At 49.2% G+C, this 18,383-nt stretch overlaps 1 protein-coding gene across 1 annotated transcript in view; it reads left to right on the top strand.

The window, feature by feature from the left end:
• Nucleotides 1–10,831: 10,831 nt before the first annotated feature.
• Nucleotides 10,832–18,383, top strand: part of SLC35F1 (solute carrier family 35 member F1) — a gene marked incomplete at both ends in the record, with an annotated part of 232,819 nt that continues 225,267 nt past the window's right edge. The window contains one exon of the mRNA XM_084262311.1: nucleotides 10,832–11,034. Coding sequence (XP_084118437.1) covers nucleotides 10,832–11,034 — 203 coding nt within the window. The remainder of the gene's footprint in view (nucleotides 11,035–18,383) is intronic.

Here is an 18,383-nt window from a genome sequence, read left to right as displayed (position 1 = left end):
TTGGCATGGCAGTTAAATACTCTCCAGAATATGACAGGCATGTTCATTAATCCCAGTGTAGTAAGGAGCAAATCCTGGTTGCTTGTACATCAGGACAAGCACATTCTTCATCCTCCTCCTCTGCTCTTTGTCCCAAGTGCAGAGCAGGGCAGGGCTCCAGCTCTGCACTTAGATACAAACGTGCACAGAAATAAGAAGCAGACCTGTGTTTGCCAGAGCAGTTTATGCTCCTGCAGCAAAAATCTGAAACCAGGTGAAATTTCCACCTAAGCCCCCACCTGGTGTTTAGCCTGGGAGGTGGCTGAACTTGCTCTGAGAACAAGTTTGAAGGAAGGAGCTAGCATCCCAGTCATCACACAGAGCTGAACTGGGTCCAATGCTTTTGCCCACAGACCCTGGTCTCCGTGTCTCTTTTCAAAACTCAGCATTCACTCACAGGAGGGATATTCTTAGACTGTAAGACTGAGCGGAGAGGATACTGTGGGACATGTCTTCTCTTACCATCAAATCTAATCTTGGGAATCAAGTAGGATTAAGCATCAGACAATCCCATTTTCTATGTATCCATCTTTATCTTCAACACTGCTAATGATGGTGACATAATAACCTCATTATGTGATACCCCCCTAAGCATGAGTTGTCCTGTTAATCATGTCTGTTGCTATTTCAGTACTTTGGACCTAAAACAATAAATAGCAATTGAATAAAGCCTTGAACCTGATGATAACTTTCATTGACCATGCAAAGAGTTGACTTATTTTCAAAGTGTGACTAGCAAATATGAATTCCTTGCCCTCCAAAGCAATGCATTCCCTCTTTGTTTTTAATTCATCCAGAACACTAGACTTTGAACTTGGCTCAACAACAACCCCTCCGTTCACTCACTTTGCAGAATTACAGTTGTGTCTTGCCAACAAGACCTGCAAAACAGAGTGACACATGAGGAAAGTTAACATGGAAAGGCACTTCACACTTTGACAAGGAGAACTCGCTGGTATCTGGAGATCTGATACTTAAAAAAGATTATGACATTCCACAAAAATGCACCAGACATAAAAAATCACTAGAAAACAGTCACAAATAACCCTGAACAGTGTTGCTCCTGAAGCAAGCATTTTGATTATTCTCTTGTTTTATTGGTTGTTAAGTCTATTGATGTATAAAGTAAATGAGCAGTCAGTCATATAAATTTTGAATCTTGGCTGAGGCAATAATCCCAAGAGCTGCTTGTCTCTCCAGCCCAGCAAGGAAAACAGTGGATCTGAATCTCTACTATTTCTATCAGTGAATATGAGTAATTAAGAATTTGCATTGGTCAAGCACTTTGTTGTTACTTCATTTACATAAGTTTTATTTTCCCTCTTGAGTAGTGATGCCATGTGGGAATAAGCCACTTTATAGATGCTCGTCCTTCTGTGTTTTTCCATAACTTTGTTCTAACATAGAGAAAAACAGTGAAAAGGTTACTCTTTGCAGCTCTTACCCCTTCTGGAGTTTTCTGACTGCACAGTTACACATCCACATACTGTTGGAACACAGCTCAGCACAACTAAAATGCCAATTCATAGATCTGTAGGATCACTCTCCTTGGAAGGGGACTAGGGAAGCCTCTGGTCCAAGCTCCTGCTCATGACAGGGTGAGCCATGAGGCGAAATCAGACCCCTCAGATGGGTCTTGAAAACCTCCAAGGACAGAGAGTTTCCACCCTGGGTATCCTGTGCCTCTGCTTGACTGAACTAATAAAGCACTTGGAAGTTCTTGATGTAGCTTGTAACATAAAGATGCTATGATTTGGTGTCTTTCCAGCATCATCGGTGCTAGAAATAGAGGGTGGTTTCTCCTGTATATCCCAGACTCTAAGGCAACCTCAAGGTCCAACCAAGATCCTGTCAGTCCTGGGTGGCCTCAGGAAGTTAGAAATGGTAGGAAGCTATTTTTGCTTCCAACGGCCTACCCTGCCTTCAATACAGCTGATCCAAACACTGTACCTAAAAAAAAAACAAAGCAGAAGGAAAGGCAGTGCAATGGTCAGTCCTCTTTTTACCCCTATAGAATTAATTAAAACACTGCTGTGTTGTCACAGATGTATGGATCAGCTCTGAGAAGGTGGTTCTGTGCAGCAGGAGCAGAGGCAGGGGTGACTAGATGGACACAAGGCCAGTGAGCAAAGACATGAGAAGATGGGTTGAGCACAGGCACAGATGCAGTCACACCAGTACCACTTCAAATAGCTGTTCTGCACAGGTCAAAGTGGGAGAAGCTAAACCTGCTTGAACTGCAACCCTTCTGCTCTTGCCTCTGGCAGCCAGAGACTGTGGGACACCTCTCCCCACAACCCTGGGGGAGAAGGAAGGACTGCATTGATCTCACCCTAGGTCTGGGCTGGGGTTGCACACCCTGGGGTCTTTCTCAAATCTCCAGAGGGTTTAATTTAGATTTCAGGCCTCCCATTTTGTTTCCTCTGGGAGACATGACAGCAGTAATTAGAAAACAAGAGCCTCTGAAAGCGAAGTGTTATTAACTAGGACAAAAGTCTGTCAATGAAATGTATTATAATAACACTAAGGCACACAATATGCATGGATGTTTTTCTCCAGAGGTTGGAACACTTGCTGTTTGGGAAGCCCCTTTAATTCCTCCACAGTATGTTTAATGGCTTTTCCTCTTGACAAAAAGCACTCTCATTCCAGAGGTGGATTTCTGTAGATGTTGAAATTCTTTTCCTAAATGTAATTCTTGTCCAACAAAACTGCTGTGTCAGTTTGCCCTGGAGTCTGGCAGTATGTCCCTGTCCTCTCACCTCAAGTGTTTACTTGAATACCGCTTTCTCAGACAGTGTGAGGCCAGGAGGACCTCAAGATCACCTTATACTACCTCTTATACATCACAGGCCCCTGTGGTTAGCTGAATTATCTCTGTATGGAAACTGTGTGATGAAACTAGAGCAGTGAAATGGCTCTTAGTCCAAGGGCAACTTCACTCTTGCAGTTCAGTCCTCACCTTGTCAGATTGTTGATTATATGGCTTGCAAATGGACTAATAAACCACTTCTGCTATGAAGTGGGCCTCCCTTCCCATTTTAGGAAGTCAGTCTCTTTTATCCTTGGGTTATCCCTCCTGATTCACAACAAGGGTCCTTGACGTGTGGATAACTCCACATGCAGGAGAAACATGGGCAGAGTTCATTCCTAAGGCAAGGAAACAGATGGATGCTCCTGTACAAATAAAATGGCTACATCTACTGTGTTCCTCCCAAAAATGTTTCCCAAATGATGGGTCAAAGTGTGCCTCTGACCTGCTCCCTCAGTCTGCCCTTCTCCAGGCAGAGGAGAGCTTTCCTGTACAGTCTGGCACTCCCAAGGCATCAGCCAGAGGGGGGTTGCCCCTTTCACACAGCAGGCAAAGGGTTTCCCAAGCGCAGACACAAGAGCTATGCACAAGTGAACAGCATCTCCAAGGTAGAGGTTTTCTTCTGTACAAAGTTCAGACAAGTAAAGAAATGAAGCAATATCAGATTGCCAAAGTCCTCCTGAAAAGGACTTCTCAGGACTTGTTTCTTTAACCTCAAAAGGAATCAGTTTGATTTTGCACCTCTGTGTATCATGTTTTCTGATTGCTCAATGGTAACAGGTTGAAAAAGGGTTACTGTTTCATAAAAAGCCAGGATTAATTTAGAACCTTGTTCTTTCTGGACAAGCAGAGACACTTAAATCAGGCCGCACTGTAGCTGGCATTCAATTAGGTAATGAAGAAGGAGATGAAGCATGCAATAAACCAAATAAAAGTAATTGCAATGGGGTTTGTTGAGGAGATCAAGTAGAAGGCTGTGAAAAAACAGCAGCACGTGACTATTACAAGTTTGTTTCTTTTTCTCTAACAGATGAGGGACTTTTTCCTGCTTGGTTTTCTGGTACTGAGTATCAAGGGGGGAAATAACAGCCTGCCTGAGCTGATGAGCTGTGGTTGCTTTCTCTTGAGATTCAGCTTCCTTTCCAACCCGAGGATTGGAGCCTGGGAGTGACCCACGCTACAAGGAAACCAGGGGAGTTAATACACTTCTTAATGAACCTCCACAGGATTCACTTATTTTTATGCAAATTAGGAACAGGACAAGCAGAATAATGCCTGGCACTGTCTGAAAGCTGCTACTACAACCTCTGCTGAAATGGTGGCTGCAGCAGTGGAGCAAGAGAAATCTTGAAGAAGGGGCAATCAGACACGAGACAGGAGCTCTCCCCATCCTCCTCCAGAGAAACTGAGCTTTTCCCAGATGTTTCATTTCTGAACTGCTTGTGAACCTTGTAAGACTGTAAGCTCAGGCATTTGCAGACTATTTATTGTACTTTATATTGTGGTTTTGTTGCTCACCCAAGGTGGTGGAAGCAAATTCTATTCAATTTTACCTTCTCTGTATTGTATAACCTATCTTTTTTATATGGACTCAGCTGCTTGGTCCCAGGCTCTGTTGGCAGTGTAATGTAATTCTCCCCATCTCTCTGCACGCGTGTAAACATTCCCCTGCACGAGAGAAAACTCCCTCCTGCAACTAATGAGAAACATAAAACACTGTCACCGTGGGTGTGAAAAATAGGCGTTGCAACCCCCGAACTTCCCCACCCCTTGTGTGAAGCAGGGTAGGGTGTCTTGACTTTGAGGCCCCATCTGGAGTCCTGTGTCCAGATCTGGGGCCCGCAATACAAGAAGGATGTGGAACTGTTGGAGAGGGTTCAGAGGAGGCACAAGGATGATTAGAGGGCTGGAGCACCTGCCCTACAAAGAGAGGCTGAGGGAACTAGGCTTGTTCAGCCTGGAGAAGAGAAGGCTGTGGGGGGACCTCATTGCAGCCTTCCAGTCCCTGAAGGGAGCTTATAGGCAGGAGGGGATTCGACTTTTTAAAAGAGCAGATAATGGCAGGACAAGGGGGAATGGACTAAAGCTAAAGGAGGGAAGGTTTAGATTAGATATTAGGGGGAAGTTTTTTACAGAGAGAGTGGTGAGGTGCTGGAACAGGCTGCCCAGAGAGGGGGTGGATGCCCCATCCCTGGAGGTGTCCAAGGCCAGGTTGGATGGGGCCCTGGGCAGCCTTGTGTAGCTCCAGGCCTGGAGGTTGGTGTCCCTGCCTGTGGCAGGGGGGTTGGAGCTCTATGATCCTTGGGGTCCCTTCCAACCCAGACCATTCTATGATTCTATGATTCTATGACTTGCTTGTGCTGCAAGGGAGTGAGGAGGCAGCGGGAGGAGCAGCTCTGCCTGCGTGCCTCCATGCTGCCTTCCCCTCAGTTTGTTAGATGCAGAGCTGCTGTCTAGGAGCGGTACGTGGGCTGTGTGCTGAGATTCCCCACAGTTATGTTGCCTTTCCACAGCTGTTCATCCACCAGCACATATGCATAAACGCGCTGCGCTCGACTCGGAACTGCTGACTTCTCATCTCCAAAGAAGCTGACTTGTGAGGTCCTGGTTATTGGTAATGGCCTGGCAGGTGGGCACGACAGTGCTGAAAGGGGACACTGGTGCATGGAGGCTGAGGGTTAACATAAAGGTTGTGCCGCTGCCCTCTACCCCTGCTTCTTTTCCTCGTTGTCAGCCTCTCATGTTGGATACTTGCAGTTCTCCCAGGCTTTCTCAGATGTTGGAAGGTGGCTGGAGTAACTGGGCTCCTGTAAGAAAAATTTTCCTGGGAGGGAGCTCGGGAGGATCCTGAGTAAAGGGCTTTTGTGCAAACCCATGCCTTGCCCCTGTGGCTGTTGCTTGTCCTCACAAGCACCATAACAAGAGATGTTGGCACTGCCTTGTGCAGCACCATGTGCAAACGTACCTGGGTGAGTTTTAAATAAACTAGGCAGAAGCATAAGAGCTTTCCCACAAATGGGAATACCTCCTCCCTGGAATTCCATGCTGGAATAAGTAAGTGGGACGAATCGCGGCTCTGAGCTGATGCTGACCCACGTGGTGTAGCAGTAACGTGCACTAATGAAATGCCTTCTCACTCCCTCCAGCTGCAACTATTTCATTCCAGGTACAAAATACAACGCAAATGTAGTATTTTATTTATTACTAGCAATCAAGCAATGTTTATAGCAAATGAAATATTTAATACGAGTAAAATGTTGTATCAAATACTAAGATTTTTAAATATAAAGCATCTACTTAATGTAGATCACAGAATCACAGGATCTTACGGGTTGGAAGGGACCTCAAAAGATCATTCAGTCCAAACACCCTGCCAGAGCAGAACCACCTAATTCAAATGGCAAATAAAGAAGAGTCATTCAGACAGGTAAAAATGGCATCCCGACTCTTAGTAGCCCTGGAGTTTGTTTGAGCAATGACAGACCATGTCCAGTCTTGGCCAGAGCTGTTTCAGCACCTCAGTTTTCCTACCCCTGAAAAAAAGCAATGGAGCAGGATGATTGCCTGACTGAATTCTCACAAGAAGCCAAACAGTCTTGGGAGTGCAGCACTCACAGCTGCTCCACATCTTATGCCAGAGCTGAAACCACTGGAATTGTTGATGACAGGTTGGCCATGAGCCAGCAGTGTGCCCTGGTGGCTAAGAGAGCCAATGGGATCCTGGGGTGCATCCGGAGGAGTGTAGCCAGCAGGTCAAAGGAGGTGATCCTCCCCCTCTACTCTGCCCTGGTCAGGTCCCACCTGGAGTATTGTGTTCAGTTCTGGGCTCCTTGGTATAAAAAGGACAGGGATCTCCTGGAGAGAGTCCAGAGAAGGGCTATGAAGATGATTAAGGGCCTGGAGCATCTCCCCTATGAGGAAAGGCTGAGTAAGTTGGGACTCCTCAGCCTTGAGAAGAGAAGACTGAGGGGGGACCTAATTAAAGTCTATAATTATCTTAAGCATGGGATGGAGGGGGAAATGGCCAGCCCCTTTTCAGTGCTCTGTGGAGACAGGACAAGGGGCAATGGCTGCAAGTTGGAGCACAGGAAGTTCCACACCAACATGGGGAAGAACTTTTCCCCAGTGAGGGTGGCAGAGCCCTGGGACAGGCTACCCAGGGAGGTGGTGGAGTCTCCATCTCTGGAGATATTCCAGACCCGTCTGGATGCCTATCTGAGTGATATGTCCTAGGGAGCTGCTCTGGCAGGGGGGTTGGACCCGATGATCTCTCGAGGTCCCTTCCAACCCCTACAATTCTATGATTCTATGATTCTATGAATTTGGGTTTCTTTTCTTGGAGCTGTTCATCAGCTGGGGACCAATGGATGCTGACAGTACTGCAGAGGAGAAACTTCAGCAACTCTGGGTGACTCACCTGGAATAGCAAATACTGAGTTTTAACTCTAATATTTGGCTAAGCTGAGCTGAGGGACCAAGACAGCACATCCAGCCTCCAACCTACTTGGAGATGGTTGTGTGCATCTTTGTAAAAATGTTGTTGACACCACTGCCCTGTTTGAAGGTTTTACTGGTGCCATGTTGTCCCTCTGATTCCTGGTTAGCCTCTGGTCCCACAGCAAGCCCTGGAAGGTCTTGAGTGGGGTCAAAGCACAGCTACAACTTCAGTCGCCCAGGAGAGGTCTCCCCCACTTAGCTTAAGGACTGGGCTTCAGGCATTAGGCTTGGGCTTCAAGTGTTAGGATTTAGGCCTGAGGCAGGTCCCCAGGCAGTGTGTTAGCAAGTTGGTGTGGCTGCTTTGTGCATGTTTATTGACAGAAACGTTGAAGTATAAAGGACTTGATCCCCTGTGAACTCGGATAACCATGATGAGGCATTTTTGTTTTATTTATGGAGGATGTAGGTGACCAAAAAGGGCTCAGCACCTTCAAGAACCTGGCTTTAAACTCATGTGATAATTTTGGAAAACCCAGACTGAGGAACAGACTTCATGCAGGAAGGCAAAGCAACTGCTTCAGCATAAACCATAAAGAGGAGTCATTGGACTAACCTCTAGCGTGTTCATCTGTTCATCAGGGGGATGAAATCTTTAACAAAAAGTACATTTAAACAATTTTACAAATTCTATTCTTATCTTTCAGTAGAATGAATCCAGTTGGGTGTTACATTAATGAAGATGCCAGGCGTGCCACAGTTGAATGTCGACATGCTGAGTAACAGCTCCAAGGGAGCAGAACAGGCTTAGCACTGTGTTTGAAATGGGACCAAGAGTATGAGGGATACTGAGCCACATCAACAGCATCTTGAGTTGCTATCAAACTGTTAAAAGAACACTGTTCTCAGTCACTTCTGATTGTATGATGCAGTCAATCTGCTGATGCTATGGAACAGAATACACCCAGTATCATTGTTCCTCCCAGGAATTTTGTTTTAGCATGGAAAAGCCCTCAACATGGCTAAGCTGCAACACTAAATGCATGAAGCCATATGATGGTGTGATGCTACCTGTGTGGTACTATAGTGCAACAAACTGCAAAGCGATTGGGAACAATTTTATTTGATGCAGCAAGAGTTCAGCATGGTATTCATGACGGGCCTGTGCGTGCAAGGAATCCATTCACCACAATGGCAGTGGTGCTGTCTGCACGGACCTACAGTTTCCTTCTGCACTGGCAAAAAGGGGGCTGCCAAGTAAGAGGGCTGTCATGAGGGCAGGAGCTTTCTCACAGCCCCCCCTGTTTATCAGCAGATCCCCAATTGGACTCCAGGTATGTGTTCGTCTGGTTCAATCAGTAGGAACAGTTACACAAACGCTGTTGTTCCGATCCGCTCGGCTGTCGGATTAGTCTGAAACGGATGCTGAGCACCCAGGAGCAGACACACCTCTTATCTAAACCCTCTCACAGCAGCACAGAGAGCATTTCCAGGACATCTGCAGTTGCCATTCAAGGGGCAGTTTGGGGAAACAGGGCGTTTGATGAAGCACATGGGAACATTAGCAAATAGGTGCTAGAGGTACCTGAGATGAGAGATGGGCGGAGGAGCTGAAGGTGATGACAGCAGACAGAGGCGATGGCTGCACCGTGTGGCCAGCCCTGCAGTGAGCCTTTCGAGGCTCTGTCCCTTCCACTTTCAAGAGGTGCCAGGGAGAGCGAACCTCAATGAACCTCATCTTCTCTCCGATTATGGAAACATGTGGTTGCCATGGGGCGAATGGGAGAGGGGAGAATCTCTTTTAGCAGCATAATCCGATGCGAGCAAGGTTCAGCTCAGGCTGAAAACAGCTGGCTTTTTGCCCAGCACAGGGAATGAACTTCAGAGGATTTCGAGTGAGTGAGCCCCCATCTTCAAAAGCATTCCTCTGGTAGAGCAACATGCTCCACTGGATCTCCTCTGAAGACCTGTTAGACTGAGGCTGCTGAGGTACTCGGGGTAAAAATTAATCCTGGCGAAAGGAAGTAGCTCCTATAAACAGACATTCCCAGGAAGAAATCCAGTCATTAAAAGGGAAAAAAAAAAAAGTGCAAAAGTAATTTGGAGTCTGTCTGATTTCCCTGGGGTTCACTCCACAGCTTCACAACCGCATTCCCCGGCTTCCCACAAACGTTCCCCTCCTCTTCACGCCTCTGTGTCGGGTGCAGAGGGACAGAGGGACAGAACCTTCGGCAGAGGGGGAAAGACACGATGGGAAACGGGAAATTTCAGCTTTATTTCTCTCACGGGGCTTCTACAAACCCGCCTTTCAGAGACGTGATGGGTTATAAAGGTTTGTCGTGGCTTTACCTCCCCTGAGCCTGAATCGATTTCTAAAGCGGCTTCCCCTGCTTTTTAGGGTACGAAATACAAACGCCACGTTCGTCCCCTCTCCTTTCAGAGAGGCTGCCCGCGCCTGAGAGGCGCAGGCACCGCCGCTCCTAACAAGCCTGGGCCGGGGATGAACTCGCCGTGCACCGTCCCCATGAAAAACGTGCGGGGCTCTCAACTTCACCGCGGCTGCCACCGCTTCCCGCGGCCTCTTCCGTGCCTGTCGGGCGGCGGACGGGCAAGGGCGGCTGTTCGGGGGCCTGTTTTGTTTACACTTCCCCCAATCCACTGGAGAGCAGGCAGGCCACGCCGCGTTTCGGGGCACAAGGGGCACAATGTAGCGCCCAGGTGCTGACACCGGGCCGGCCGGTGGAGGAGGTGCGGAGCTGCCGTGGGACGAGTCAGTTGACGGCCCGAAAAGCCACCTTAAAAAGGCAGCAGAAAGAGGATGAGCAGCGAAGGGGGTGAAGTTGAGGGGGCAACCGGGAGCCGGGCAGCCCCCTGATCCGGCCCGCGGAGCTCAGCGGGCGGGGTCGGGGCGGCGGCACCGGCCTGAGGGGAGGGACGCCCTCCGCCGCCTCCAGCCCCCCGCTCCTCCGGCAGCGCCTGCGAATCCCGCCCGAGTCCCAACGCCCCCGGGGCGCGGAGGACGGGGCGGGTGGGGGGGAGCGGGGGCGCTGCCGCCGCTAGCGGCGCCCCCTGGTGGCCTCCGCCGCGCTCGCCCGGCGGCATCGCGGCGCGCAGGGGCGGGCGCCGCCACATACGGCTCCGAGGGGGCTCCGCCGCCGTGACGGGCCGGGCCGGGCCGCGGCGGCTGCCGTGCGCTGAGGGGGTGCGCGGGGCGGCGGCGAGCGGGGAACAAAGGGGATCGAGGCGGCGCAGCGGCTCCGCCGGGGGGAGGCACCGGCTGGGCGCGGGGGGTGTGTGAGGAGGAGGAGAAGGAGGAGGAGGAGGAGGGTCGCCCAACTGCTGCCACTTCGTCGACCGTGAGCGGCACTCGCTGGCGGCGGCGGCGGCGGCAGCCCGCCCCTCGCTGCATGGCAGCCCAGTGAGGGAGGAGCGGGCGAGGGTCTGGCGCTGCCCGGAAGCCGAGGGAGCCAGCGCCGGCGGCAGCAGCGCCCGCCGCCCTCCCGCCGGGATGTGCCCCGCTCTCCGCTGAGGCGCAGCCCCGCCGCGATGCTCTCCCCCGAGCGCCACCGCCACCACCGCCACCCCCCGCCGCCGCAGCCGCCGCCGCCGCCGCACCACCCGCCGCAGCCCAGCCATGTCGTGGCCACCATCGAGAACCTGCCGGCGGAGGGCGGCAGCGGCGGCGGCAGGAGCGGCATCTCCGCGCCCTCCTCCAGCGTGCGCCAGAGGATCAGGAAAGTGCTGAACAGGTGAGGCCGGGGATGGACCGGGTCTCCGGCGGCACGACGCGGCGCGGCTCCTTGCCCCGCCGCCGCTCCCCCTGGGGCGCGCAGGTCCCGGGGGCGGCCGTCGGGGGAGCCCCGGCCCGGCCCCCCTCAGCGGGGTGGAGCGGGGGGACGCGGAGGCTCCGACTGGGCGGCGGCGGCGGCTGAGCCGGCAGCTCCTTTGCCCGTGGAAGCCGCGGGCAGGGGGCGGCGGCGCGGAGCCTCCCCCCGGCCCATTGTTGCCTCCGAGGCGGCGGCGTGACGCGCGGTCCCGGCCCGCTCCGGTCCCTCCCCACCGGTGCCGGTCGCACCTGCTCTGCCCGCGGGCACACCCCCGCAGCGGGGTCCCCGCGCCTCCCGCCTGCTTCGGCTTTCCCGGCCCATCGCGGACACGCGTGGGGCGGTGGGGAGGAGGCAGCCGATGTCCCCGCAGCCGCAGCCCGGCCAGCGGCGGAGGCGCCGCCGGGGAAGTTGGTGCGCGGGCGCCGGGCGAGGGAAGGGGCTCTCCCCACCCCTCCCCGCTTCATTCCCGGCGGGGGTCCGCGGCATTGTCGGGCGGAGCCCGATGCTCCGAGGTGCCCGGTGGTCCCGTGTGGGATCTTTCCCGGTTCCCGAGCAGCTGGCGTGGGCAGGAGCAGCGTGCCCTGGCTGCGGGAGCGGCCGCCGCGCTGCCGGGGCGCCCGTGCGTGCGGCTGGGAACGGTCAGCGCAGAGCTGGGAACGCTGCCGGCTACTCGGCGTAAATAATCGCACCCTACTCAAATCCTTCACCTTCCTCATCCTCACCAGGAGTATTTTTTTTCCCCTCCTGCACGGGATTTGATTAGGGATGAGGTTTTTTTCCCCACCAAACGGAGTCTGTCCAGAGCCTGACTGGTCGCGCTTCTCCGAAAAGGAGCCTCCGAGCTCCTGTCTGGAAAGCCAGCCGAAGCCATCACTTTTGCCTAATGACTTTTGCGTGCTTAATGGAGCAGTTGCAGTGTTCCAAGCAGCGATGGGATGGTGTGTACCAGTGTCGGCTTCACCGTCTCCGTGTTAGTTTTTGGGTACAGCTAATAGGGATGAGCTGCTAAGAAAAAACATGAGCTCTGGATGTGCTGGTTTAGAAGATGATGTTTACTGACTCTTCCATGCTTTTAGACATTAGAAAATCATCACTGTTACTATCTCTCTTACATGTATGTGAAGGTATTTGCTTGCTTGCAGATCATTGCTATTACATGCAGTCGATCAGCTGTTACCATTCCAGGAGAATCCTCAAAAGCATAAGCAAGGGAGGAAATCTTCATCCTTTGTTAATTTGAGCATGAGAAGGATTGAAAAGAAGTTGAAACAAGGAAGAGCTGCTTCGGCTCAAACTCAATTCCACATTCTCTTGAACATGCCCAGTTTCATCTCTCAGCATAGCAAAATTCATGCAATTTCTCAACACAGCCTTAGGTCATCTTAGGTGTCCTGTGCTTGCAAAATCCTGCTCTCCTTCTGCTTTGTCATCCCAAGGTGTGTGTCAGCCCTGGAGTAACACACTAGTGAAAAGAAGTTTTCTCAAGGGCAGCAAGAGAGGTATGAAGATGTGGTGAGGGGATCTGATACAGAAGCAATAGGAACTCCTGTTGAAGGGTGGTAATAATGACTTCTGGGTAGCCAACAAACTGACCACAGTCTTCATGGCTAGGTGTTGGCTTGATTGATATAGTTCAAGCAGTTACCAAGCATATGCATATATATAACTCTCAGCCCTGTGTAAAGAGTCAGATCAATACTTATGGTCATATATATGTGATTGAAATGAGAATATCTTGGTATTTTTCAAGAGGGGGAAGGACAGAAATTGGCTCTGGTGATCAAGGTTCTGAGTCACAAACTTGACTGTAGAAAGGAGATCTCCCATCACGCAGATCTCCCATCACGAACAGGAGCCCAGTCATGTTTCTGTGAACATACAATTTTCCTCCCCTCAAACATGAAACAAGAGAAATTTTTTTTTTCCAAATTTACCTGATTTATGAAGAAGGGGAAGTCTTGTTACTGTGGCATCTTAAGGCAGCCTTTTCTTTGTGTAAGAGACTCCTTAGTCCATCCCAAAAACTATCAGAGGAAATTTTGCCCAAGTTCCTTCAACTTTACATGGGAGCTAAGGACTCAGCCCATGTGAAATCATGGCTGTCTTGCAATATTTGTGTTGATACAGTGAAATGAATCCCAACACAGTGTTTTTATTTCATCCTCTGTGGAAACAATAGCATGCAAATATGTAAGTCTGTATGCTGTACCCCTAAAGAAGCAAGAGCCCAGATCAAACCAAACATTGGCTTCTCCAGTTAGTGATTTTCTATACTGTCTATACTTGATGAGCACCATTTGCTTGATACCCATTTGTGAAAGGCTCCTGATTGACTCATTGAGTTGAGCTCACGTGCTCTGGTCTCTGCTAGGCAAAGTGGGGGCTCCGTAGGCAGGATAACCAAATCAAAAGCTTGGCAACAGCTGGAGATGCCAGAAACCTGGCTGTAGCTGGTAGAATCACCAAACGCTTTGGGTTGGGAGGGACCTTTAAATGCCATCTAGTTCACCTCTCTTTGTAATGAGGAGGGACATCTCAACTAGGTAGGTTGCTCAGAGCAGCCCTCCAGCCTGACCTTGAATGTTTCCAGGGATGGAGCATCTACCACCTCTCTGGGCAAGCTGTTACAAAGTTTCACCACCCTCATTGTAAAATATGTCATATCTGAATCCACCTTCTTTATTTTAAGAACATTACCCCTTGTCCTGTCCCAGCAGGTCCTACTAGAATGTCTGTCCTCAGGGTATGGTCACGGAGGAAACAAGAGAGGAGGAGAATGGGGGTAGAGACTGGCAGAAACTGAGCATCATTTCTCTCTCACTTTATATGCAGTAGCTTGGTCACCCAGGCCCTTGGTGGTTCCTGAATTGCCTTCAAAGGCTCCTCTTAAAATCGCTTTATGAGCTATGGAAACTTACTTTGACTTCACCTTCCAACCTGTCCTTCCTGTTCACTCAATAGATCCTGAGGTAATGCGAGAAACACTCCCAGGGTGTTTGAGTGAGAGCACACTGAAAGCAGAGTGGTTTGACTGAGAAAAATCTATTTCAGTGATCCCAGCAAACACTGCACTCTGTGAGAAAGTTGGTCATAACAGAAAAGCAAAGTAAAACACAAAACTGAGGGTGTCAGGATCACGGAGGACTGGAGATGCTCAATGAAATGATAGTATTTGCTGCAACAGTTTGCATACAGACTCTGACCTGCCAGTGATGGTGAACAGGACCTGCTGCAACAGGAACAATGTTCCCCTTATCCTTGAAGTTCAGAGAGGATGACTTTGAATTGCCATTGCATTAAGGGGGGATGTGGCGATCGTATACTGCAGATATGTTCCTGGACCTGTGACTCACGCCGTGGTCCATGAATCCCAGCTGCAGGGCCCTGCCTGGTACCTGCCTTGTGACATTTGCTCAGCAGGTGTCCCTGGCTGACCCTGCCCTGCTATAATGCCTGGGAGAGAAAGAATAATGTTGGCTGCTTGACTGCTTGCTCGTTTCTCCGCAGCCTCTGCGAAGCCAAAATTGGACTCCACCAACTCTGTCTGCTGGTAGAGGACCACTTAACAAGCAGTGACTCACCTGCTCCGTATTGCCTCCCACCTATAGCAGGGAAGCAAAAAGAAAAAAGGAGAGAATCATGTAGTTTGGAGCTCCATGCCTCCACCCCAGCACTTGTGTTATTTCACAGATACCTGTTGGTGGGTCTGAACTTGCTCTGTCTCCCTTCCTTGCACTCCCTTGGTGACCGCAAGGGTCAAGAGTAGAGAATTGCCTGCAAAATGTTGCCTGTGGACCCCGAAGTCTTTTTGGACTAAATTACAGATTGATCTCATGTTGAGAAGGCTGGTTATCACCTCCTTAGAGCAACTGTGAGAGAATAACCATTGCTGAAACACAGGGGGAACAGGTTGCCAAAAGAACTCTTTGGGGGATTCTGGCGAATTATTTATCTAAATGAAAGACATCCACCTGCTTATCTTACTGTCCCTGTAGTCCGAGGCACCAGGACAAGGAGGGAAAATGAAGTTTCTGCAAGGAAAATGAGTTAATACTTTTAGATACTATGACAAAGTTATTTTACCGTGAGAAAATGAGATTATTCCGGAAATACCATGGCCATGTGCCCTGGTTTTGACTGAGATGGAGTTAATTTTCTTCCTAGCAGCTGTTGTAGTGCTGTGTTTGATATTTAGGATGAGAATCATGTTGATAACACACCGATGGTTTTAGTTGTTGCCAAGCAGTCAGGGACTTTTCAGCATCTCATACTGCCCTGCTAACGAGAAGGCGGAGGTTGCTCAAGAAGCCAGCAGGGGACAAAGCCAGGACAGCTCACCCAAAGTGGCTGAAGGGATACTCCATACCATATGACATCATCATGCTCCATATATAACAGGCGGATGGGCTGGGAAGAGGGGTCGCTCAGGGACAAGCTGACCATTGGCTGTGGGTGGTGAGCAACTGTGCTGTGGCATCATCACTTGTTTTGTACATTGTGCTATTGTTGTTATTATCGGTTTTGTTATAATAATAATAATTGTTCTCTTCTTCCCTATTAAACTATCTTTATCTCAACCCATGAGTTTTACCTCTTTTTTTCCCCCCCCTCCCCAATTCTCTTCTCCACCCCACTGCAGGGGTGGGGAGTGAATGAGCGGCTGCGTGGTTGTCTCAGCTGCCAGCCGTGTTAAACCACGTCACCGTGTCGATGAACTCAGGTCTCCAAAGTACCATCTGAGGCCCTGCTATTGTATTGCTTTCCTTGATGAGGACTTTTTTAGAAAGCTGGGCAGCACATACATTTTTTCTGGGTTTACCTACTTCTATCTTTCAGTGCTTTCTTAAGGCATTCTAGCTGTAAAATCTGGCTGTGCTTTATCGGGCTGTTTCAAGGATGTCTTCACATGCTTTTTCTTGCTCTCTGTAGCTAAATGGCACTTTGTATTTTTTATAAGTTTCCTAAAAATCGTATCAGAATATTAGAGACATATTCAGCTTGAGATCAGAAGATGGAATAAGAGTAATTTCAGGCACTCAGGCCCATGCCATCTTTCAAATAGCTTTTTGTAGTTACGGTCTCTGCACTAGTGAATTGTGAAAGCTTTCTCTGGAGCAGTTCTGAGTCTCTCTCTGCTTCTTTGCCTACTTATTCACTCAGATAAATTTTAGCCTTGAGCGTAAAGCCAGTGTATGGTCTAATTAGCACCACCTTTCTTAGGAAAAGAAAGAAAAAATACTGTTTCTAATAAGTATAATTCATTAAGCTAGGCAGTGATTTATTGAACAAAATTATGCAAAGGAAAAAAATTGGATTCCTTTTGTCAGAAAACCCAGCTGTTTGGGTACGGTCTGAGTAAAACTCGTGCTTTTTTAGTGTGATACAGGCTCAATCCATCACTGATAATGGAGCTGAGGAAGAATTTGGCCCACTGGCTGGCTAACTTTGAACTTGAACCCTGTGTCAAGGCTACTAATTCTTCAGAGATGAGAGATGTTTAAATGACATTGCAGGTATCAAGAGCTGTAACCCAATGATTTTCTTTTCCCCAGTAATGCGTATCCACGTAGTAAATCAGACAGAGGGAGTTTATGTACTAAAAAGAACCTGAAGCTGAATAATAATGAAATTGAGGCAACGTATTTCATTGCCCCAAAGCAATAACATCTTTCAGTTGACTGATCAGAGAGGCAAACAAACCAAATAATTTATGGCATTTTTTCCTTAATGAAAAGCAAGTCAAGGATCAAACATATCGTTCTTTGAATCCAAAAAAAGAGTGAGTATTCATAACCTTCAGTTGCTTCGCTTTCTTCTTCAAAACAAAAGGATCGGCTTCCTTTGGGATTTTTATTCTTAAAAACTACAAATAGCTTCTCAAAGTCTACCCAGAATAACAGTGACTGTAGAAGAATGAGTCTGAGTCCAATTCAGATCGCTGTAGCTCTCCTTTTAGGTAAAAATATTTATACCATTCTGAAGTAAGTCAAAGAAAATGAGTTCAGAGCATAGATAAAGCAACTAGGTTGGCTTTCTTCTACCTGTTAGTATTATTCTTTTTTCATCAGGGAAGTGGGAAGGTCATACCTGCCTGTAGGAAAGCATCCTGGCAGAGGATAAAGAAATCAATGGCTGAAAAATTGTCTGCTGTTTCCTCTTCTCATTAGTTTACTTGTAATCACCATTTTGGAAGCAAGTGACCTCTGCAAATTAGCTGTGTTCCCAATAATTTGGGTGTGCAAGGGAAATAAATGCCTGTAAAACAGGAGAAAAAGGTGCTCCTGGCCTCCAAACGGCTTGTTTCAGTGAATGCACGCTTACTGGCATGACCTAGTACTCTTAAAATGCTTCAATTGAGGAATGGAGATGGGCTAAAGTACAGAAAGGTTCCCTGTTGCTGCTGTAGCAGGTACTGGAAGTCTGTCCAAGTACAGTGTCAAAGCCTCTGAGTGTGGTTTCCTGACGTGTTTCGGCGTGGGTGTCGGAAAGCTTTGTCCCCCTCACCTTGCCTTTGCTTCTGAGGATTTTCCCCTTAGGAGGGGCAAGCCTTGCCGGTCCTAATTGGAAGCAGGAATTGTTTGAAGCCGAGTGCACTGTAATCTAAACCCAAAGCAACTCGCGTACTGATTGGGAAAAGGCTTTTCCTAGGAGGGGCAACTTGGCGAGGCGAAATATGCGGGTGTTGTCTGTCTACCTGTGACCCTCAGAAGGTGGGTACTTACTGCCTGCCTGCCTCTGAGGGGGAATTTTTGACACTGGCTGTGCCGTGGGCTTTGGGAAAGGGGTTACTGCCTCTTGAACTGGGGGGGGGGGGGGGGGGGTTTCAAAGGAGCAGCACTGTAAATGGCTCCATAGAGGAAGCTGGGGGAATGGACAGAGTGGCTCTTATGGGATGGACAGAGCAGCTTTAATGTGCTAATGAGGGGAAGGCCAGATGCCAGCAGCGATCAGAAGGGCTCTTTGTGGCTCTGTCTCTTCGGAGATGGCTGGGGTCTCTGTCCTTATCGTGGTGGTTTCTGCAGGCAGAGGGAAACACTGGGGCTATTAGTGAGGTGTTCCCTTCCTTTAAGTCAGCAGATAGCCTTTTCAGATCAGCACTTGAATACTGATTATGGTTAATTACCAGGAAAGCATAGGAAAAATATCTTGTTGAAGAAGCTCGACTTAAAAAAAATGTACCCCCAAATTGCCCCCAAACCCAACAACAGAAGAGCCATGCTCAGAGGCTTGTGAGCTGAGATCAAACTGAGCTGAGATCACCTGTTGCAAGA

This window comes from Gallinula chloropus (genome assembly GCF_964237585.1).
Source record: "Gallinula chloropus genome assembly, chromosome: 3".
Classification (NCBI taxonomy): domain Eukaryota; kingdom Metazoa; phylum Chordata; class Aves; order Gruiformes; family Rallidae; genus Gallinula; species Gallinula chloropus.
This window is presented reverse-complemented; position numbering and strand designations above follow the sequence as displayed.